We start from the raw sequence: 24959 nt of genomic DNA on the forward strand, positions 1-24959 counted from the left end.
TCCCCACTAATATATTCACTACTTACATATTCGATACTGCTTCAAGCACAGACATTTCTAAATGGTTCCTCAGCTTCACCCATTTTTCCCCAGCCGCTTGAGACATCCGTATGACCTACCAACAGAAAGAGATGGTAGCCGTCAGCATCAAGAGGTGGCCCATGCCTCTGCAGTACCCTACAGTGAGCCAACAGGATCTGTGCCTCTGCCAGAGAAACCCCAGTGTTGCTGCTTGGGATCTCTCAGGAAGGAGGGCAGGATCCCAGTCTGCCACAACCCCTGGACGTACGGCCAACGCGGGGCTGCAGCCCTGCCACCAAGAGGAATGGGGGCACTTAACATCACCGTGGCTTGGGTCAATTACTGAGATAGACTCACTGAGTCCGTCCAGTTACTCAAACCCTTTTATTCCTTTACATCTGCACTTTTAGAGCTCCATCCCCATTTTTTAAACGCAGATTTCTAACTAGGTGCACTCAGATGTTTTTTAAATGCGTCAGTCTGAGGAATGCTGACAGCTTTCCTAACTGCCTATATGACAACCCGTAAGAGCTCGTTCCTTCCAGGCACCAGCACTAAGGGGGTTTTATGCTGGGCACAACCCAGATCTGGAACACGAATTCAATCTGCACTGAAAACCAAAGTAATAATTGAGGTTACAGTTTGGTCTGCTGACCCTACTCATCTGAATGCTATTTCTGAGGGGACAATGGTGTATTATTCTTCCTTTTTGATAATTACTGTTCCACAGCCAATTTTTGAACCTGTATGTGCCATCCTTCCATGATGTTGTGCTGGTATCCTGGATACTTGTAAAATTCTGAGCTCCTAGCATGGCATTACAGTCGCCTAAAGCATGTTTCTTTATTCCTCCTTGTGCTCTACCTTTCTTTTTGGCTCACTTCTGTATTCTGCCATCACATTACCTTCATTTGTGTAACCAGGAAAACGATGCATTCTACTGAATTCTGCAAGATACCTTTGTATTTTATGACTTTGCTTCTCTCATTATCCCAGTACTTTACAAACTGCTACTTCAGCTTTTCACTCAGAGGATCGCCCCTCAACCTTCTCATATATTGTACAAAGTTATCTATTTTTAGCCTTTTCCTTCCAAAGCCTCTCCCTGTGTGGTATTGTTCACAAATGTGACTGTCACTGCCTTTGCTGTATGGATGCTCCAAGCCAGTTGCCTCCTATTCTGGTTTGGATAGAAAGCACGAAGTGGATATATGATTTATCTTTCTGATGTCTTCTCGTCCCTGCCCAGCCGTTGATACAACATGGACAGAGTTCTTCATTTTGCTCTCCCTCTTGTCTCAGTCACGATGGAGGGAACACCATCCTCACTCACATTCAAGCTGTAGGCTGGGGATTGTTTGGGTTGCTGCCCGTCAAATCTATATTGATCATTTCAAAGATAGTTGTGTCTTCCTGTGTACAGCAGCTAGAAAATGTATTCTGTCCCGTTACATATCGTACCCCAAAATTGCTATTCCACATCCCTTATCTTGGCGTAACTTCCTGATGCCTGCTCTAATTGTCCATTTGACATGTTTTTCAACACAGAGCTTTACTTTTTCCCAAGATACCATTGCAATACAGGGCAAGTTCCTCAAAAATATCCACAAAGCTGTTAGATTGTCCTCTTGCAAAGATCGCTGTAGAGCTCAGTTCTGCAGTGCTTACAGTACTTTAGCAAGGCGAGGCTGGTGTACGACGAACACGTAGCTGGCCACAGTCACCTTGTGAGCCCTGCTGTCCCCCAGTAGGCTGCACCCTCTTGGTGTCTCCCATCACCCCCACGGCACAAAAGCTTTACAAAGCCAGCAGGCTGCCCTTGGACAACTCTTCCCAGATGTCACTGCATGAGGTTGATAAAGCCTCTCTGAGCAGCTGAAGTCTGCTCACACTGAAATCCTGAGTCCCCAGCACCTATGGAAACCAGCGAGTGGCGAACAGCTCCTCAAAAACCAGGCTTCGCTTCTTCGTGCTCAAGTCTACCACTTTTCTGTAAAAGGGATAAGAAAATATTTTTCTACCTACCACACAAGAACATGTGGTTTATTTTATGACAGTTGTACCAGTGGCATTTGTAAAGCAATGAGTCACCGAGTGGTAGTACAGCAGAGTAGTTCAAATATTTATTTATAGTGTATTATAGCTGAACCTTTGTATTTTTTTGTGGGGGGGGATCTTCACTTCTGGCTAAGCTTTGGGATGCATGTAAGCGTGCTGAGCTGAAGTCCTGGCCTTGAGTTGAGTTTGAATGAAGTCCATATGGTGGAGAAAAAGAGTGCGTGAACGGTACAACAGAACACTAAAATAAGCTAGAACTGAGCAAGGTAACAGGAGAATGAAATGAAAATGAATATAAAAGAAGACAGACAGCACTAATTCAATCTAATGATTTCAGGTTCATCTTTTACATAAATTAACAATTCCTGAATTTCTGAACATATTTAGTGTTGTTTAGTGTTGGTGAAAAGCTCTAGTGTTAGTGATAGTCTAGATAGCCTTTGTTTTATTTTTACCTACTGCATGCACAGTTCTGTATCTCTTTAGAAACATGAGTATCTTTAACACATTCCAGCCAGTTTTACTGAAAGAACTGTGATATGTTCATATAAACACTGGTTTGCTTAGAGTCTCTTCACGTCCTCTCCCTGTTCCTATAAACTGCTTTTTAAATAAAAATTTTAAAAATCTCATGGTTTAAGTCCCAGGGATTCCTACTTTGATTGTATGTGCACCTAAGTAAATTGGAAATAATCCTGCTGATATCCCTTAAAGAAAGTGTTGGCAGAATCAGGTCCTTACTAGGTTTTGCTTGTTCTGAACTCATCTCTGACAAACACACACCTTCCCCACACACGTACTCTGAGATGGTATAAAACTGGAGAACCCCACTGAACTCAGCAGAGGAACAGCCCAGGACATAGTCCACAGTGTAGAAAGCTGAGAGCCACACGGGTGTCCAAAACCACCAGCTCTTTGTAGAGCTTAGCAAAATATTTTGTCATCTTGCATTTAAATTTCTCATTCATTTTTAGTCATCTGTGCTTGCCACAGCAATAGACTTTACAAGAACAGTTTTGCTTCAAGCAAACTTCATCCACATCTATCTCACTTGTGGTAGTAAATAGGAAGAACATCTATTTTTTTCCTTAGTTGGTCTACACACCAGGAAAATATCTGTTATTTCCAAATTTAAAGTGTGCACTATAATGAGCAAAACAAATTGAGTGTTATAGTAAAAATCACCAACTGCACTTTACTACTGAAATAAAAGTAAGCGTTCTTTATCATAATCAACTCTTCTAGATATAACTATTGGATTCATTCTGGAAGAACTGACTTTAATTTCTAACGTAAAGGACATTTGGTATGCCCTGCTTCTTGCTTTCCTTTCCTTAAGAAATGCAAACACTGAAAAACAATCATGAACTGATTTACTATAGAAAAGAAAATGATGACTTGATAAATGAAATTCATCATTATGCTTTAAATCAAATAGAAACCCCCATGCTCTTTGGATTTCCACATTGAATGTGTTGATTACTGTTTCTAAGTAAAGGATTTAAACCGTTTCCTGAGGACAGACCTGAAGAGGTCTGCCACCTCAACCTGTTCTTTTGGTGACATGGGTGCACAGCTGGACTGCAGAGGGAGAAGTATCGCCCTTCTTACATGTAAGGAGCATCGTCAGGATTACTTAGCCTACTGCTAAAGAGCATTTCTACTATTCTAGGACACCTTTGCACCTTAGAAAGCTGGTTTGTTTTCCAGATGGAAACTTTCAGTGTATTTTACAAAATGATTACATCGCAGAACTGCCGGCTGTTTGCTCTGCAACCTATCAATAATAAGCCCAGGGCAGAAATTTGTTTGGCATCATTAATGTGTGCACCATGAAAGGGTTTATATGATGTAACTGCCTGCAATGACAGGGACTACACATGCTGATCAGGAAGTCCCTTCCCGGTCCCTGCATCATTTTTTAATTTTCCTTTTCCAGTCCTTTCTCAAGGGAGAGTACAGGTCCATACAAAAGTCCCTTTGTTCCAGTGGAAGGTCCTTGGGTGCGTTGTTGCACCTACCTGCTCAAACACCCACTATGACTCTGGCACATCCACCACAGGTACTTTTTATGCACATACACTTCAATATGATAATAAAAAAATGATTTAGATCATATCCTTAAAGTTACATGGCAGGGGAGAACAGCTTTAAGAGACGGGGAGGGATAAGACTAACCAGGAGAAACTGCAACAAGCAAAACCAGAGCGGGGAAGGGCACGGCAATGGGCTCTGTTAGTAGAGTGAGCCAGAGGGACGAATGAGATCAAAGGGGCAAACAGACCACGTGCGGAGCTGGAGATGTGGCACCAGGGCAGTTTCCAGAAATGAACAACTGAGAGGCCAGAGCAGAGTTTCAGTTTGAATGAGCCTGCATTTCAGAGAAAGGTGGGGCTTCCAGGAAAAACCGTGTAAAGCCACTAGAGATACGGGACCGCATGGAAGCTGTGGCTGGTTGTTTCTCTGCAGGCTATCAGCCAGGGCTTTGTCTTATCTAAACTGGTACTAAAGGCGAGCTTCTTGTCCCAGAAGAACCCTTGCACAAAGAGGAAATCACATTGCATGTGGAAGCACAGAGCTCGGCTTATGTCTCAGTTTCTTTAAAATCTCTGGATGCCAGGGTAGGTAACTAACAGACTGGACTTAGGCAGGCAAAATGCTGGGTCTTGAAAAGTCTTAGGAATGTGCAAAGAGTACTTGTGGCAGTAATTTCAAATTGCCTCCTCACCCCTGCAAAACAGCTGGCGGTGCCCCTCTGCTCTCCCAGATAACCGGCACACCAATGTGCAGAGCAGGCAGCCTGCATGGCATTGATGTCTCTTGGGACACAAAGATCCAACACCCAGACAAGAGCAGCAGGTTTTAAACATTTGCTTCGTCTGCCTTAAGCCTTCGTGTCCGTGTGTTGGAGGACATGTATACCTAAAGCAGTGGCTTGAGTTTAATATGAGGCTCACAGGTTATTTTCCAGTGAAAATACAGAACTGGTAGAATTCCACTAGCAAGTTAAACACCTCTTCTGATCCTGAGAAGAAATCCATATGCTTACAAAGAGAAAAAGGGAAAAGAATAAAAAGCAGTGTCTTCTTGACATCAACGTCTTCCTGGGAAGATGTCAATTGAGGTTTTGCCTGTGAATAATTGAGATCAGGAATGTCTTCTTATTTATTTTGTGACTATCTTGCCCTTTCATTTCCACTTCCTTCCAGGTAACTACACAAATTTAGTACCGGGGAGGATTTGTAGCCGGCACGTTAATTGGATCTACTCTGTTTTTAAACTGTGGATCAGATGCTGAGGAGAGACCCAGCATCCATTCCAGCATTATTTTACTAACGTGGATAGCAACCCTTTCAGAAGATATGCTCCCATCTTTTTCTTACATCTTGAACAAATGCTCTGATTAGCAGTTTTTTTTTTTGAGAAAATAAATAAAAATACAAGAGGGACACAAGTCACAAATCCAAGCAAGCAAAATATTAAAGCTAACAATAGTTACAGCAGTTATGAATTTTCAGAAAACAAACTTGCTGAATCAGGAGGCATTTATCTCTCGCAGAAGTCTTACTGCCTTTCTTTACTTGGCACCTTCTTCAAATACACATCTACACCCCTTCCAACAGCCTGAAGCACAACACGGGACACGGATCTCCATAGAAAAAATATATATACATAAAGCAGTACAAGGGCTGTAATTTAGAGTAATGAAAAGCAGTTTTTCTAGTGAGTCATGAAATCAGTCTGCTGCTCTGTGCTACATGCTCAAAGAGACCACCTGAGCATCACAGATTACAGTTTAAGTTGTTTCCATAGATATGCATGGACAAAGAAGCCATGACTTGTATTTTGGGAATCACTGAGCAGATGCACAGTCTTCCAAACCTTTCTGGAAGCTGACTGATCTCCCAGAAGGTGATTATTTGGGAGCGTAAAGATTTTTTGTATGTTCTGTAGAGCTGCTGTGAACTGTGAGATGAGTATATAGTGCTCTGATTTTGCAATTGTATCTATAGAAATAATTGAATGATAATTGCCCTTTTTTAACTTGGCTTAGATTTTTTTTGGATGTCGGCACTAACACTGTGGTTAAATGAGTGATTTTGACCCTGAATCTTTTGTGAAGAAGGAAACCGTGTGCACTTGATCACCAGATCATATCCCTGAGTTTATGAAGCTCCACATATTTGTACCATACTTGTCTGGGATTATTTTTTTTAATTTCACAGTAAATTTAGAATGTACATTTTTTTTAACAAAAAGATTTCATTTTTGACTTTCATCCTAATTTCTGCAGTTGTGCATACTGTTAGGTTTAAGACTATTTAGAAGCTAAAGAGTATGTTGCAAATGCATTTGCACAGATACTATTATTCTATTATTCTATTTGTTTTCTTTAAACATATTATACAGTGACATATCAGCTCCCCCAAATACCCAGAATTAGTAGAGATGGAGAGACAGAGTCCAGGCAAGTAATGGGCTATGTCAGTTCTAGCACTCTCCTATCTGTGATACCCCTCCGTTACACTTTGTCCACGGTCATTTTAATATTATTAGACTTTACTCACTCTTCCAAACCAAATATAGTGAATTCAAGGATTTGGCAAACTGTAACTACCAAAGTCACTTTTAGAAGATTTTATTCAGTTGTCATTAAAGACAGAACAGAGGGGAAATGGAAAATCAGACGTGGAAGCTGTAGGTATTTTCTGCATATTCCAAGACCGTGTATTGTTTATTCTAGGAAACGAATGAAAGTATTATTTCTATTAATCACTAGCTGTCACAGAATTACTTCTCATTAAGAAAAGTCATACTAACTTGTGTAACCTGAAGTGAATGCAGAAAGGCTAGTACTTTATATACTACCTGTTAAAGCAAATATACAAGAAAGTGATGTTCTTTATTAACATGGACTGTGAATAGAAGGAAAACGGGACAGGCTGTACCAGGTGTGGGTAACAAACTGATATTTATGCTCATGCTAAAGCATTTCACTATATGCAGTGAAAAAACACAGTGGCACTCTGAAGGGGATAAAAATCAATGGAGAACTTAAAGCCGCGAGGGAGATAAGAGACCATGTTTAGAGGTCAAGCATGTTTGATGCTACCCACAAATGCACTCAGTAATGAACAATGAGACAGTAATGAGGACGAGGTAAATATCTACTCAGACTTTTTATGCATCATTAGTCAAGCCAGTGGTTTTGATGGCTGAACCAAAAAACTCATTGACAACAAACAAGTTTGGATCAACCCACTTTTTTTTTTTTTTCATTTTCTCCCCAGCAAAACAATAAACTGAAAATGGGGCTGATCAGAACAAAACATTTTGTCTTTAGGTTACTTAATGCCTCTTTAACCTTTTCATCTTAGTTTTGTTTAGTTAAATTTGAAGAGAAACACTGATAGCTTTGTTCTGAAAATGCTATAATGAAATGCTTAGGCTTTCCCAAATATATTTGCTTTCTGAATATCTTTTCTGAAACCATTTATTAAATTTGACCCAATTTCATAAATACTTCTATTGTCCCCTCATGATGTTTTGTTTTGAACTGGTTAATCACATTCTCCGTTGCCAGTATTTTGTTTCCAGGAACAAAGACTACTCGTGTTTTTTTTCCTTTTATCCTCTTAATTGAAATGCATAATGTCTCATCACCAAAATAATTTTGTGTTTTCCACAATAAAAAATAAAATAAAATTTCCAAGGAACTTCTTCCCTGTGAGATGCAACAATGTGAAAATGGGTAAAGAGTATAGATAAATGTAAACATCTGTGTGGGAGTGAAAAAAGGTGAGGTTGAAGAACTGGGTTTTGTACATGATCCTGAAAATGGCAAGTTATTTGTCCATCCTTTCTGAGGCTTTTCCTTCAGTGAGCAAGTAGGGCAACACAACTGGTGCAATCCATCAAAAGAAATACCAAAGATACTCCGAGGTAGCATCAACCTGACACAGAGCTTGTGTTCCAAGCCTGAAATCCTCAATTAAAGAAGGGGGAAGCGCATGCACTGTGTAGCTCATACAAGCAGAAGAGTGCTAAACCAAATTCTCTGCACTAATGATAGCTGTGGTCTACTGAGTTTAGCAGCAATTTAATTTTTTCCCCAGGATATATTTATATATATGTTTTGCTCCTTGGTATACTGAGCTGCAGTAATTAAAGTAACAAATCCGCAGACAACCACAGGCCACTCCGGGGTTCCGCAGGTTGATGTAGTCTTACCGGCTGGTCCCAGACAGGAGGATGAGAAGTATTTCAAAGCCAGGGATAATTTGGACAGCTGCTCCCTGTGAAGTCCACAAGATCAGAGTAAGTCTATTAGTTTGACAATTGAAAGCCACACGTCCCAAAATGAGGACACAAGAAGGCAGTTCATTTTTCTGTGAGTACTTTTCCTCTTTTCACACAAATGATCTCAAACTTCCTAGACTGAGCTCCAGTTAATTGTTTTGCCACACTGAGCAATCCTGAAGGGGACTGTGCTAAATTCAGAGCACAGATGATTCCTTGCTTTGCTTCTTCAGTGGTTCTGTGCAGATATTTGATAAGACAGAGCACAGGGATGAGCTGGTTGGGATGCTGCAGCTGAGTGCCCTGGAGATGGAGGGAAGCTGGCCACAATGACTCAGACCCAGATATCTTAGCACAGTTCCCAGGTAGATGAATTGAGATGGAAGTATAATGTTTAGTTGCTAATTACATTCAGACGCCTTTGGGGAGCCCACCAAGATTTCTATGAATGTACAGTTCCAGCCAGTGAACAGACAGAATTAATCCATTGGTTTGCTCTAACAGGGGACTTAAAAAGAACAATTACTTACACGGCTGTGATTGCCCTTCTCCAAGGTTAAATTCTCCGTACAGATTCCACTGTTGTTCTTTACATGAGACATTTTTCTTTGATGAGCTGTGAAAACTCTTACATTAGCTATCCATTTATTTATTTCTTCTAAATTAACAATGGTGCTTTTGTTTAACAATAGTGATTTTTTTTTCACTAGTCACATCTTTATTCCTCTTAAGCCACATTTCCAAGAAGTTAAAAAATTAATCAGAAAATAAAACCTGGGAGAGACCACAAAAGGTTTTCTCACCATACTCCATTTTCCAACAGTTTATACTCATGGCAGATGTTGGTCTGACAAAAGTTGTTTCTTCTAAAACCCTCTATACCTTCCTGAAGTTATCTACCTAGTGCTTAATTATTCTTACCATCACAAAGATTTTCCTAATGAGTTGTCTATGTGTCTCCTGATGCTGTTCAAACCCATGACTTGCTGTCCAATCCACACAGAATTATTTGCTTCTACCTTTGCACATCCATCTCTAACTCACTTAGGATTGTTGTTACATTTCCCCTCTCCTCAAAAACAAATAATTCTCTCACAAGCCAATATAGATCACTAATGTGGGTTCTCATATGCACTCTCCCTCTAGCTGAGACCTTGCCAGTGCTGAGATAGCTCAAAGACTTCCCCAGTTGCACAGTCTGCTGTCCACAACAGCACGGTGCTGTTAATTCGCATTCAGATGGCAGTAATGGCCATAATTTTTGTGTGTAAAAAAGTGTAATTTGTTCTAATTGGTTCTCTGATCAGGATAGCTTCAAGACACCAAGAAGGCATTTACAGGTACCTAATCCATGTGTGAATTCAGGAGAATGCTGAAGAGCTGACAGCAGAGCAAAAGACACTTTATCCAGCTCTTTCAGACAAGAGGTAGCTGAGGAATGGAGCAGCAGCAGGCTCGTTTTACAAACAGATTTTTGAAGAAATCATGCCTTCAGTACTGATCTTCCAGGTCTCTTGTTTTTTCACATTTTGGCTCTTGCAGGTTCCCAGCTCAGGTCTGATCAGGCGTTTCATGTCTCAATATTTTTAGAAGGGAAAATGGCCTTGCTGTCAAAGTACCACTGGGGCTACTGCATCCCTCTCATGTGTTGCCAGGTCTGTTCCTGGCAATTCTTTCTCGACCAGAAACGTGTAACTCCGATCCCCAGCCGTTCTGTCGCGCAGATACATACACAGCAATTAGGCCCTCATCAGCACGCAGCGTGGTCTGTGTAGGATCCAATGGGAATATAGTGTTGGACTGCATCCTATGAAATGAAGATAAGCTTTAATCAGGAAAATAGGTTGCTGCCTTTTGGCTAGCCTGGGTAGGCTTTCAGTGTCGGAGTCGTTTCGTATTTTAGGCACCATGTTGTAGGAGCTGAATCTCATGAATACTAAAGCTGCGTTACAATGTCAAGGAGGCCTTCCTAGCTGCAAATGAAGAACACGTTTCTCATGACCAAGCTGCTTTTCTTTCTAATATGATACTTTTCGTGATTTTCTTTCTTTTTTTTAGGTGGAGAGGATTGTAGACAAAAGGAAGAACAAGAAGGGCAAATGGGAATATCTCATCAGGTGGAAAGGCTACGGAAGCAACGAAGACACCTGGGAACCTGAACATCATCTCCTACACTGTGAGGAATTTATTGATGAGTTCAATGGACTACACGTTACTAGAGAAAAGCGATCGCGACATGGGAAACAGGCCAGCACTCCAAAGTTTTTACGGGAAAGCCGAGGGTCATCTGTTGAGAAAATATCACATAGACCTTCTGAATCTGGGAAGGCCAAAGGGTCAGCACACAAAAGGAAGAGAATTAATCCCTCTCTTCAAAAACAGAAAAGAGGATACGCAGCAAAGCCAGCAGCTGCTAATGACAGGGCTGCTAAAACTGTAACTTACCGAACTACTCCCAGCGGTTTACAGATCATGCCACTGAAAAAGCCACATAATGGTCTGCAGAATGGAGATGGCAGTCATGAAAAAGATTCTAGACATTTTGGGAATGGCTCACAACAGCAAAACATGGATATAAATGATCACGAAGGAGAACAAAACTTGCCCAGCGTGTTGGAAGTCAGTAACGACACACCTGTTGTGAACGGAATTGGTATGTGATTTACACAGCTACCGTCTCTTGAGGGGGGGGAACTGCAGAAACTGCAAGCAAAGAGCCCACTCATGGAAAAAATCATTGTCATGCTACGCAAGGGATGTGGTGAGAGGCACATAACCAAGTTTCACACCCCTTTCCCAATACACTATGGCATTTTTTTGTCAGTTGGCTTCTCTCTTTCTGTTTCCCACGGAGTGGCACGAAGCAGTGTGGGCTTTGTTGCAGGTCTTGGCAGTAGGAAGCCCTGATGGGGCCATGCTGACAAGGCATGTAGTAGGAATGACAGCCGAGGTATGTATAATGCTGAGACTTCGTTTTTCGATACTATCACTATCCTGGTAAGTATGTCTGGGTAACGTTCAGGTTCGTAAGGATTAATGTAGTCAGTGCTGGGGAATACTCAGACCTCCCAGAGCCTCGTGCTTGGCAGTGACTAGCAACACCAGAACTTGCAGGATGCATTACTGACGTTACTGGAAGGTACAAACAGCCTTGAAGTGAACAAGGCAACTTGCCTACAGGAAAAGTTTCTTCCTAATCCCTCTAGTTACTGACTGCCTTAGTTACTGACTGGCTTAGTTCTCAAAGAATAAGGTCTCAGAGAAGATAAATTTATGTTATCTACAAAATACCGTGCAGTTTAATGCAATTGTGTAGCTTCTCATTACCTATATATGTACAATCTTTTTTCATCCTACCAAACTTACAGCCTTGATGATGCTTTGTGGCAGAAAGTTCCTTGCATCCATATTTAATTTGATCAATTTCTTGATTGTTTGATTGTATTTCTTGTTTTGTTTTGTTTCATTTTGTTAGGTTTGGGGTATTTTTGACCTTTACTTTTGGTGTACGTTGGTTTTGGTGTTGTTTTTTTAATACCTTTTAAAACCAGCAGGAGCCTTTCCAAATGATTTCCTCCTGCTTACTGATATTGTGGCAACACAGTCTTTTACGTATGATTTTTTCCGCTGTTACACACTGCATAAAGCTTTTCATTGAGCGATACACAGTCGCTCTTAATTATTTTTCTTGCTGGTTGCAGTTAATTTAGAACACAGCTATATGTATGATTCCTTTCATTATGCACTTAATCTGCTTTACTGTTGCCAGTTCACCTTTTTGTTATGACTCAATGAAGCTCTTCAAAATCTTACCTCATTTTTACTCTACTTATTTGGTATTCTCTTCAAATTTTCCTCTCATACTTTTCTTCCCACTTCATTAATACATACAAGAAGTAAACTAATCCTTCTGCAGGTCCTAGGGGCAGCCAATTCCTAAACATTTGACATGATGAAAAGTAACCATTTGTTCCAATTATTTATTTCTATTCGCCACTTTCCATAGCCCATGATAGCACTCATTTCCTTAACAGCTTCTTGTGAATCGCCCTGCCAAAAACTTTTCAAAAGTCAGCATAAATTATATCACTCAGCTTCCCGTTTTCTGCCCTACTGGCAACCTAGAAAATGCTACTGGATTTGGGAGGTAGAGCTGTCTTTGCCTGGTCTTCATACTTGCATCTTACAACTGCTGCAATTCAGGCATCAAGTATCTTCCTAAAAACACGCTAGCAAAATATATGGCCAGCTTGAAATGCGTAAGTGGCCCAGCTGATGTCAGTGACACAACAGAGAGCGCAGGATTCAGGGTTTTGATTGATTTGAGCTCATGTGAGTCTGCTTAAAAAGTTAGGTGCTTCCCTAGAAGGACTTGTGTATCTAACTACAGGAGTGTATAAAGTGATTTTCTTTGCTTTCTTATTGGTTTCTAATTGGTTCTAATGATTTTTAATGCATTTGCTTTATGTTATTTGTAGTGGAAGTTCTGATATAAAATGCATCTTTACGGTGCATTAACTCCCTTAATGTAGATTTTTTTTTTTTAATGAAGAACTAAAGGGCTACAAAGAATTGTAAGGTCAAATGAGCCTTCCATTTGTCCCCACAGGACGTACTGAATGGTATCCACCAACCCCATCCAAACGATCCCTGTAAGAGTGCTCTGTTTCAGTTGGAAGCTGCTGTGCCAAAGCAGTGTTTGGCCATGTACAGAGGGCTCCTGGCCTAGCAGCTAATCCTTCCCGTCTTGCTCTGTGATACCCAGCACATGCACAGTGCAGAGAGAAAGCTACAAAGAGGGCAGATGAGACTACCAAGACCAAGTGGTCAAAATAAAATCACTGGCTCTTTTTCCTAGAGCTTGAGAAGGCCTGTTTCCTGACACAGGAATGTGCTTCATTTGAAATGTCAGATCAGGGAGCCTCGCACTACTCCTCACCAGTTCCAACAATTTATGAACCCCTCAGCACTCACCCTCGCAGGGAAGTGGCGCAGAGGATGCCAGCACGCCCCTGCCATATGTCAGCTAGAGCCACAGCCCCACTTTAATCAGGGTAGATGTCACACTAAAACTGCTCTGAAATTTTACAAATTACAAATGAAGAAAGTTTCAGAGGAAAAAAAAAAAATGCCAATTTGTTGAATAACAGAAGGTCTGTTCCAAACATCTTGGGTTTCAAAACTTTCTCCAGATCTGTGCCAAGGTCCCAAGGCTCCGTCCCCCGAGACCTGCAGCTCCGTGGCAGTCTGCTTGGCAGGACTCCCACGTTTAGCTTGGAGGCAGCCAGCTATGCCAGAGGTTTCAGGCTGTCTGCCACCGAGTCTGGAAGCCGAAAGCCCGGCGTGCCCCACCAGCGCTCGCAGGGCTCCCAGGCGCTATATGTAGAACAAAGCTGGAGCCCGGAGGACCTGGGTTTGGCTCCCGGACCCTGCGGCTCCCGGGCAGCCCCGTGCAGGATCCTACAAAGCAGACATCTGTGTCAGCTTTGAGCTTGCCTCTATGAAGCCCAAATGGCAGCCTCATTTCGCAGCTAAGTGTACGAGCGCACAGAAAGTGCATTTAGAAATTTTAAGTTCAGTTGGTCTAGAGATGAAGAGCACAAGTGAAAGACTCCAAAAACCCTCAGCCAGAAGCAGTATTCCTTTGCTTTATGCTGATGGAGCCAAGCAATATAGCGAGTACCCTACATACTACAGCTAATCAAAAAATATCTGCTCTGTTTGCCCCGCATGCTGTCAGTTCTGTTGAAACAAATAACTATTTGCAAACTAGTTTTTGGCGGCTCTAACAGGCTTCCACCAATTTGTGTTTGGTTTTGTACATCCTCTTGAGGATAATTGTTTCCTGCTCAGCCCATAGATAAAACTCTCACAAAAAGGCAATTTACCCCAGAAAGATGAGTGTACATCTACAGATGTTTGCACGAAATTATTCACGTCCTAGTGGAGGCCAGGAACCCCGACGTGCTGGAGCTGGGACAGACCTCTCGTATAAAACCTCTCCTGACATCTGCACGTCCCTTCAGAAGGAGGGCAGCCATCTCTGCCGACAGTTATTTAAGGGTCTGCAGATGGGAACATGTCGAAAACCTCTGCAGGAGAACATCGGCGGATGCTCTCCAGAGCTAACAATAGCATTCCTTCTGGTGACATTTGTTGTCTCCCGTTATCACCTCGCTGTTTCTCTCCATACATTGTAATTGAGAGTGATTGTTTTGTCAGGTCTCCTGACAGCATCAAAAACCAGCCCCTTTTAATTTCCTCTTTCCCTTTCTACATTGCTCTATTTCTGTGCCATCTGCTGAAGAATTTTTGCTTGTCATGTATCACTAACCACTGTTTTTCTCCATTACGAAAATCTTTGTAGTCTCATGGTGCCCTTAATTTAAATTTTCTCTATGAACTTAGTCACTGTTTCCTCTTGTTTTTCTTTTAGCTTGTTCTGTTTTATTTATTCTGGAGAAATCCTGGCAGTATAAGACAACCAAATATGCTTGCTTTCTCAGTTTGGATAAAAACCCATTGCTTTTAGATATCTTACAGATGCTCCCTTAGCTGAAGAAGTCTGAAATTATTAGTAAATTATCACCAGAAAGCTGCCTTAAGTATGTGCAGTATTAACCATTGCCCACAAGAAAGACAGAAAGGAGACAGAGAAAGGCTGTTGGAAAGACCGAGAGGAATGCCAAGCTGTTTCACCAGGCAGAATAAGGGAATGTGGTTTATTTCACCTAGAAAAATGAAACCCAAAGCTCCTTTTCGGTCAGCATAAATGTGTGCTGCTAACAAAAGGAGCAGCCCAGCCCTTCTTCCCACGACATCCTGGTCGTTATCCCCATCCCCTCCCCTTTCGGTACTCTTGAGCCCACGAGATGAACCCAATCTGTTGGAAAATTAAGGAAGGTTTTGGAGAAAGGTTTTTTTCCAGCTTGAGCAGTTGCTCATGGTGTGGCTGCCTGCCTGGCTATCAGCACCAGGTCACTAAGTGGTGGCACAGAGACTGCAGAGCTCTGCTGAAACGGAAAGAAAGGATCAGAAAATAAGGGTGGGTTGAGGTGTCTGTTGTCTCTGGGAGTGGAAGCACGGAGCAGAAGTAGATGGGGAGATCTGAGCCCTCCAAAGCCCGGAGGGATGGATCTGAGGCTCACTGCACGTTTTTTGCTCTCTCCTCTACTCTTTGTCTACCTCATTTTTTTTAGACTACAAATTCTGATCTGTTTCCTGCAGTGCCCAGTATAACAGAACCCCAGAGTGATCTGGAGCCTTTAGGCACCTTCCCATTCCAACAGCAGCAAGGGGAACATCACAACGTGTCCTCCCCTTTGGTAGTAGTGCAGTACAAGGAACAGGGACCGGCAGCTCAGACGGTGATGTGGATTACCAGACTAAAAGAGTTTTCTTTTGGAGAGAGGGAGGCTGAGAGGGGATATGATCAAAGTTCATAACATCATGAAGGTCTCTGGTAAAATAAATGTGGAACTGTTGTGCGCTAAATCCCTCAATAGCTGAACTAGGGACCCCTCACTGAAACTGGTGGAACATCAGATAAAAGCGCAGATGAAAGGAAATTCTCCTCTGTGTAGTGGTTACTAAACTTCTCAAACTTGTACCGCAGGAGGCTGCAGAGACAGACAGCATCAACAGGCTCAGAAAGGGATTAGAAAAATCCATGGAAAGGTCCACGAGGAAATACTGAAGGAAACGGGAAGGATCAGTCTTCTCATATTCCTGTCCAATATGAGAGATGATATGAGGGCAAAGGACTGCAGAAAGTGGCCAGCTTGGGTTTCCTCCTCAAGTAGCAGCCATCACTGCCATTTTCAGAGGAGTACTGCATGCACCAGTGGTGTGGAAATACCTTAAGTTCCCTTAAGAAATACTGAAACTTCTAAATACCAGTATGTGTTTAGGTACCTTCACAAGAAAGTTAATGATTACATTACTCTCCCCGTACAGGAAGGATTATTTTCTGCTTCCAATTTGTACTTAGACTGAGCATCATATACTCACTGCCAAGCCAGTAAACCACGTTTAGAAGTACCTAAAGCTTCCTCACTTAATTTGTGACGTCCGTAATTTATTTCCCATGCATTACAGATTGCTTTGTGAAGGCCTCTTTTTTCCTGACACAGCCATTTTTCATTCTGACGTGCTGAGGTACTGTTACCCGATGTGTTAAGCAGGTGCTAACCATTAAAGCTCATGCAAAGACAATCTGGATGCTTTAGTGGCTCCAGAGCAAGCCCTCAGTAGCTCCATCACATCTCTGCAGCAGACATGCTGAATTGGCCTGATCTTGCAGGCGTGTTGTCTTTGGATTTTGCTGATCATTTTCTCTGGTTTATCAGATTAAACAAGATTACAGGGATGCACTGTATACACTGAGACAACAATTTACTCACTACATCTTGTTCTGTTAATCATCCATTCTTGGAAATTGCGCTTTTCCATTTACATTTCTCTCAAATTTAATTTAGATATTTCTCTACCAAGGTTAAATTTCTGTCAGCTGGCGTGCAGACAGTTAGAATACTGATAAGATCTATAATTTCTTACATCATATATTTAATTTACAGATCAACGACATTACTCGAACAAAGAAGAATGTGACAAAAAAAAAACTTGAAATAAATTATTTCTGTGAGGCTTTTCGCTGAGCTGGATTATCTGTGTGAATTAATCTTCTACCATTCTCTTAGTGTCTGTATTTAAAATAGATGTGGCTTAATCTTCTACGCTAGGTAGATGATCGGTACAGTTAGTCAGACACATATTCCACTTAATGTTCATTCATGCCTCTGGTTTTATAAGTTCTTTACACTTTTCTGGGAGTTTTACCTCTTCATATCCTAGTAGTTTGTTGCTGGGTCAAGCAACATAGTAAGGACTGAGTAGATAAAAACATAATATTTGAATGTCTAACCCAATCAAATAGTTAATTTGTTTCACTATATTATACTAATTATTTCAATTCTTGAAAATTTCAAATTTGGCTGGCTTCAAATGCTTGTTTTCAAATTGATGATTTAACTTAATTTGTCATAGGCATTCATTTGCACCAGTTAAATCCTCTCTTTATTATAATACGGGAAATGTTTTGGATGGGATCTCTTAATTTAACTATGAAAAGAGCTTTATGACCGACAGAAATAGCAAACTTTTTAACAAAGACACGTTTCTGTATGTAGATCTGTGTGTACACACGTGTACACCCGTTCTATGAGGAAGCCAAGGGAGGTACCAGTAAGTACTCTGAAGCGCTCTGCATATTTTTAACATCACGTATCGTAACTGCAGGGTGTACCCGGGTATTTCACCTGCTGAACAATTCCACAGGCCATTGCCAATCGTTAGCTACCAGAGCATTCAGTTAGCTACACAAACATCAACTAAGTTGAAACGTAGCTGACATAAATCGAAGGTAACTGGTTTTGCTTTAGAGAGTGATCTGTTATGAATTTACCATTCAATTCTACTCCAACAGAGCATTTTTAATTGGAGAGTGGTCATTTAAGCTATAAAATTTAAATTATGTTCTATTCATGTCATCTCCCCTTTAAAAATTCTCATCTGTTTTATCCCAGATGCTGGAATGAGTTTGCATTGGCAAGGTTTGCATCTTAGCCTTTCTCTACGAGGGAGTATCGTGGGTTTACGTCTATTTAAACAGACAAACAAAAACATTTGGAAACTATTGCAACGAACAGAGTGGATTTAATCCTCCCTGTTCATCAGCAACCTGTCCCTGCTTTACTTTTAATGGCAATTGTGTGAAACTTCTATAATTAGAAAAGGAGTCTTGCATAGAAATCTTGTAAAGATTTCCCGATGCATCGCCTATTGCAATGGAACTCCAAAGATGAGCAAAATAATAACATACAGGTCATCCAACTGTATGTCAAAATAAACTGCTTTTACAGAATAAACTGTTATTACTCTCATTTATGTTTCAAAAGGAACTTTCATCTTTATTTCCATAGTTCTGTTTTTTTTTTCCTGATGCTGGATACCGTCCAACATGGCATTGGCATTAATCCTTTCAGTGTACGAGGTCCAATATCAGCATCAGATCTGTTAGTCAGCTTATTATTGTGACTGCAAAATGTAATGAGGAGAAGCTTGGGATCAGAGCAGTGATGGGTAACTGCTACTTCTAATGCTAACCATATGGGTAGAGGGAAGGGAAATGTAGTTGTGGTATCTACCAGCTCAGTAAGAACTCCCCAAACTTACCATCACATAGAGATGTGCAACGAGAGACAACCCTTGCTAAAATTGGCATTTCGTAATCACTTTTTGGTCACCATAAAAGGAAGAAAATGTAACTTTGAAAGATGGGATTTGGACAAAACCTGCCTTGTCAAGTTCATCCAAAGCTGGATTGGAATTTCCTAATGAATCCAGGGATCACCCCAAAGTGATAGGACAGACCATGATACTGCTTTCATCTTCAAAGCAGAGCTGAATCCCATTAAGAGTACCAGTCCCACATGCTACAAGTCATTTGACCCAGTGGTTGTCTGATCAGAGAACAAAAAGGAACTGCATGTTGGAATATACAGGCTTTAAAGAATAATAGGAATGGCTTGAGGCCACATTTGACTAGACAGGCATATTTCTGATTTACCAAACTTATCGTGTAGAGGCTATTGTAAATATTGCATTATGTTTAAGCTAATAAAAAGTATGACTCCATTTCTTTGAAAGTATAGACATAATTATGCTCTGATTGTTTCCATCTGAAAGGTTCTTCTCTGGCCAATGGCAGCTTGAATCTACACAGCACTGTGAAAAGGAAACTAGATGGGGAAAAAGATTATGTCTTCGATAAGAGACTGAGATACAGCGTGCGTCAAAATGAAAGTAACTGCCGGTTCAGGGACATTGTAGTCCGGAAAGAAGATGGTTTCACACATATTTTGCTCTCGAGTCAGACTTCAGATAACAATGCACTGACCCCAGAGGTAAGCATGTAGCCCTAAAAGCCAAAGAAACCATGCTGATGTGTGGGTTATCGTGGAAACGCTGGACTTGAACTGTATTTTTTGTATTTTTATGCTAAGTGATTATCTTTAAAAAAGAAATTATGGAGTTCAGATATAATTAATTTTTCCATGGTTGGGATTTCTATCAAAAAGAATGCAATGGAAATTAATTCTGAATTGGCATGTCTGAAACTGAAAATTGGAAGGAAGGGAAGGAATGCCAGAGTCTGTACTTCCAGCATGGAGCTGTATGAAGCAGTTGTTCACATGCTGAAGTAATTGATATTTACTGTCCTTAGTAGAAATCTGGTCTCTTTCATTATATTAATTTAAACAGCGCTCCAGTTGTCGCATATGGAGGCATTTGAGGCTATATCCTGAAACAGTAACTGTAAAACTATACCTCGATCCCTAATTGCTTGTTTTCTGAATCACTTTATGAATCTTTAGTTATGAAATCTTTGCCAATTAAGGGTTCTAGTCTCAGCTGAATTGCATAAAGATGTTCAATATATACACGATACTAATGAATTCCCTTGTTCCAAAACATTATACACTTAGGGTCAGACTTGTAGCTTGTATTACTCGAGTACATACGTAGTCACAGGAAGGGCTGAGAAGCTGTGGACCCTAAATTTGACTCCACCTTCCCAAATGCACACACGCACATGGACATTAATGCATAGAATTACACTAAATAGTTAAAACTGTCGGTACATACCTTTATGGCTCCTAGTTTTTAATCTATTTAATATTTAAAAGGACGGTCTCAGTAATTAACCCAGAACACCAAACACCTGCTTTTAATACTAGTCCCTAAAAACATGCTAGATGATTGCATCAAATCCATCATTCCATCCATGTATTAATTGCCACTAATTGACGCTGCAGGTAATTTAAATGAAGAGCTCACGGGCCTGAAAAAAGGTAGGAAATCAAGGACTTAGCGTGTTCAGGCTGAACAGACATATCTTTACACTGCTGGCTGTGCTGTTCCACATCAGCAGCATTCAAATGCACTGCCCAGTGAATTAATTCAAGCTCTTCAGCTCTGCCAAAGCAATCTGTTTCGTTCTTTGAAAACTTTCAATATGCCTGGAGCCCACCTCTGCCTAAGAATAAATGATGAGCATGTAATAGTCCTCTCCTTGCATCACCAGCATTGACTATTTCTAGAACCTTTATGGGAGCTCATTTGACAACTAGGAAATACATTTCAAAGAGCTACTTTACTGACCAGAATCTGGATAGCCAGGAATTAATCAAGGTAATGAGCTCTCTGCACTTGTCTGTTTAAAACTCATCCAGGCTGAGAGCAATTGAAAGCTGTTAGCCTCTGAAGGCCGCTTGCTGGCAACCATGCAGCTACTTCTTTGGCCTCGCTCCAGGCTGCAGCCCTTGGGCACTCACACCACGAAATCCAGCACCTCCCATGGTGGTAAATTCAGCAAAAATTCAAGAAACTGAAAGGAGCGTGTTGAATGTGCTATCCCTACAGTTTGTCACCCATGGCCATAGCTAAGACAAACTGATGGAGTAGTTCAGGGAAAGTCCCACAATTTTAGTTTTGGCCCCTTACAGCACCACTGAATAGAAAGGCACAAACCCCAAACTCCTACAAGATGTAAGAGAGCGTGTTTCGTTTTGCCAAAAGAAACGCTAACTTCAAGCTCGATTAAACATTCAGTAAATTATGTTTGCCAAATAGAAAATGATTAACTTGCAGAGAGTAGGTTTACTCAGTGTGGTCAAAATAGCGGTCTGGTTATCCTCAGCCATCCACGTTAGGAAAAAATGAATTAAAGAAAGGAAAAGGGGTGCATTGCCCACAATCATTATAAAATTAATCTCATAAAAAATCACTCTCACCCGTAAACACCCCTGCTCCCCTGCTTCCCTTTGGGTTTTACCTTAATCTTCAGATGGAATCCAATCGTTTTGTTCATCCACTGCCCTCTGCTATTTCTGCCACTTTAATTTCACTTTAATTAAAATAACTAAGAACTTTAGCATTACAGCACAGTGTTCTGCATGTCAAAGCTGACTCAAAACAAAACTTGGCCTCCTTATCTCTGACATGATACTGCACTTGTGGCCATGAAACTTACTTCTACAAGGAAAAAATAAATAAAAAATAAAAGGCTTAGAAAAGTCTACCTGAATCTTCATCCCACATTTTGGTAACCACATCACGCCTGTGGTTTAGCACAAAGTGTCGAGGCTCTTCCAGCAGCATTTGCACCGACCAAAGTTGGCTCAGCGCCACTATAGTAATTGAGATTTTTCTACAAAATGTACAGGGACTATAGAAATCCTTTCTTACATTTTACAAGACCTTATAAAACTTTGAAGCCAGTGTCATGAAATGGCACAGCTTGGTTTTTTGATTGTTTTGTTTTGGTTTGTTTTTGCAGTGGCTCGGGCTTGCCACTTTTAAAATTAATTTCTAAAGCAGACATGCAAAAAGATTTCATCATTACCACCTCCATTAGGGCATTGTCTCTCACAGGCCTTTTGCTGCTTCTGAAGTTCATTCTCCAATTTTGCTGCTGCTGCTGTTTTATCTCAGCACATTGCAAGGATCCAAGTTCTGTTTCAATTAAATGGATCCTTCCACTGTTTTTACTGCATATTATTAATACAGATAGGAATTAATATTCCACTGAATTAAACACAAAACGTACCCCAAGCAGCTAAAGTGTGCACTGAAGACAAGTATTACTACCTCAAGTACAGTTCACCTACAAAAGAGGCAGGTTTCAAATTTCTAGCCATGAGCACCGAAGGGTTTTAAGTCCTACCAGGTGCATTTTGGAGCACTGCCTTGCCTTCACTTTTCCTTACTTACAACTTCTTCTGACTTTAAAAAATAAAAAAAAGGCGGAGGAGCAGATACTATTTTACTGTTTTCTGTATTTTTGCTCTCATACAAATTATTTCTTTGGCCACACTTGCCTGAAGCCAGCCTTGCAGATTCGTAACTCCTCTGTTTGTCAAACAGAAAGGACTCAGAATCTGTTTGCACAAAGAGCCAGCGAGTAACAAGAAGTGCATTTGTGTAAAAAGGCACAATTGAGGAAGAGGCTCAAAGAACAACTGAATGGCTTTAAGATTTAGTTTTACTGTAATATTTACAGAATATTTACCTGTAAGGATATCAAAAATGAATCCTCAGAGATTCAGAGAAGTTAACCTTTTTATCTAGTATTTCTATTCATATAAACAAGAGACTTCTGTTGAAGACACTTTGTATAATTAAGGCAATAAATTCCCAGCTTCCTGATTTCCCCAGAATGTAAGCAACATTGAAAGCAAAGGGCACCAAGCACCTTTTAAAACTTCTTCTGTCCTGTGAAAGGCATTAAAATAAGTTTTTTGAAGTTTAATGAAACCTTTAAATATTTTATGTTTGTTTTGCAATACAAGGTGTCCTATTAAAGGACTAACCAACTTGTTTTCGAGATAGGATTAAAAAATAAGCAACTTCTGAGAAAGTGGTAATTTTATTATATATTTGAGTTTCAATAAATCAGTAAGTGAAGCATTAGGGTTGGTCTGAATTTATAAGCTGATAGATTTTCATAAGCTGAAGGACTAGGCCAAACCGTTTTGTATAAAGATTCTTCAGAAATGTTAGTCAAATAAATGCAAATAAAAATACTGCCCCCACAAGTGATAATTGCCTAAAAGGAGATTTAAAAAAAAAAAAAAAATTAAAAGCAAAAGAAAAAAAAAAAGGCATGGAACTGGAGAATACTGCTGTGGAGCCCTGCACATAGTGGCATTATATCTGGTCCATTACATAAACAAAAAAAAAAATGAATTGGACAAATGCCACAGTTACACCAAAATGAAGGAAGGTTTAAGTACCATGGAAGAGAGGAAAAGAGTTTAGAATCTGATAAAGAAATGGAACTGAAACACGTAGCATCTCTATATATGTAAACTGAATTCCCTGCTGCATTAAATCGAAATTCATACTTCAACACAGACGGCAGGTTCCCAACCAAAATTATATTTAGAGTAGTGCAGTTTAATACACAGCTCTCTAACCCTTAACCCAAACCATCTCTTTTATCCTATTTTACTGTTAGTAGCTTTGCTGTAATCATATAAACGTCTACAGGGAAATATCCATACCCGAATAATCAGGGCGAAAGCCACGGTGCCAAGGCATTCAGAAGCAACAGAGCACAGCAGGCTGGATGTAGATAGGCTGAGGGACAAGGCAACAAGGTAACCGGGTGAATTTGGGATGGCACAGCCAAGGAGTCGTGTCACAGAACAAGGGAGTGACAACTGACTTCACTGGATTCAGTATATTCCAGTGTTTCTGAGCACCTTTTAATGATTGCATTAACACCAAACTTACAGATATTTCCAAGAACAAAACAAAAAAATTATTTTGGAGATTGAAAACACTGCTACATTATGTATTTCTGTTTTGTCGTGCTGTTTTCTTTTGGTAGGGAAGTAGTGGAAATAGATTTCCAATCCTGCTCAAAAATACTCTCCAGTATATTGTCAAAGCCTCCCCATTTTCAACCATATGCCAGAAATCAATTTGTACAAATGGCCCTTCACTATCCCTCTCTCCTAAACACTGAAAAAACAGTGACAGGAGAACATTGGTTCTTCCCAAAGGTAGTATGATCTCTGCTCCAAATTCTGGTGTACCAACTTTAAGATGGCTTTAGCAATCCAAATCTGTAAGGGGTGAGATAAAAAGGAGACAGGGTTGTAGTGGTAGGGATGTGTTTGAAGGACAGCAGCAGTTACATCACAGAGGTGGCACATAAGCAAATGTCACTGCAGGAGGGGGAACAGGAGAGGAACTCAGTGAACAGAGTACCACTTCGTGGCAGAGCTCCTCAGAGTACGTAACAATGTTTGACTCTTATTCTGTGATATTATTTATATGCTTTCCCTATGAAAGAGCAGCTTTTGGGGACAGGCAATCTGGCATTCACATGGAACTAGGAAAATCAAAAGACGCTTTATTACTTCTAACATCTACCACCTTCTAAAGTTTCTTTTTCAACTTTGGACAGAGATTTGTGTATTTTTTAACTTGTGTTCCCCCTTTACAAAACGTGCAGCTTTGCCTATATTTTTTCCATCTGAAGTGAAGGCAGCCTCTGAGCTTCTTAGAAGAACCAACACTTGTAATATTCCTAATGCCATTTTTGTACCTGCACAAGAATTTCAAACGCACATCCACATTCTGCTGCTTTTAATTGCTTCACTTGCACCCACTGCCACGTACTCGGTAGTGCAGCAGCTCCAAAGTGCAGGTGTAAAAGTAAAGCACGTGTAAAAGTAAAGCACCTAGAAGTTCACCACCTGCTTTCTCATGTCCCAGCCTCAGCAGGCAGTAACAACGGGGTGTTTTTATGCAAACGTATGGAAAGCAGACAGCACCACACTCCATGGCTTGAACATACAAGTTCAAACTTGTTCGCAGAAGCCGCAACATTTCTCATAGAAGCCTACCTATTTAGAAGAGTAAAAATAAAACTTCTGTGTTTCTTAAATAAAGCACTTTGGAGATATAAAGAAATTTTTTGAAGCATTAAGTAGCGAACAGAAATAATC

At 40.6% G+C, this 24959-nt stretch overlaps 1 protein-coding gene across 1 annotated transcript in view; it reads left to right on the forward strand.

The window, feature by feature from the left end:
• CDYL2 (chromodomain Y like 2) overlaps positions 1-24959 on the forward strand; it is a 58733-nt gene that overhangs the window by 20565 nt on the left and 13209 nt on the right. The window contains exons 2-3 of the mRNA XM_082770177.1: positions 10438-11032; positions 19126-19343. Coding sequence (XP_082626303.1) covers positions 10438-11032; positions 19126-19343 — 813 coding nt within the window. The remainder of the gene's footprint in view (positions 1-10437; positions 11033-19125; positions 19344-24959) is intronic.

Source organism: Aythya marila, assembly GCF_965140915.1.
Source record: "Aythya marila genome assembly, chromosome: 12".
NCBI lineage: Eukaryota > Metazoa > Chordata > Aves > Anseriformes > Anatidae > Aythya > Aythya marila.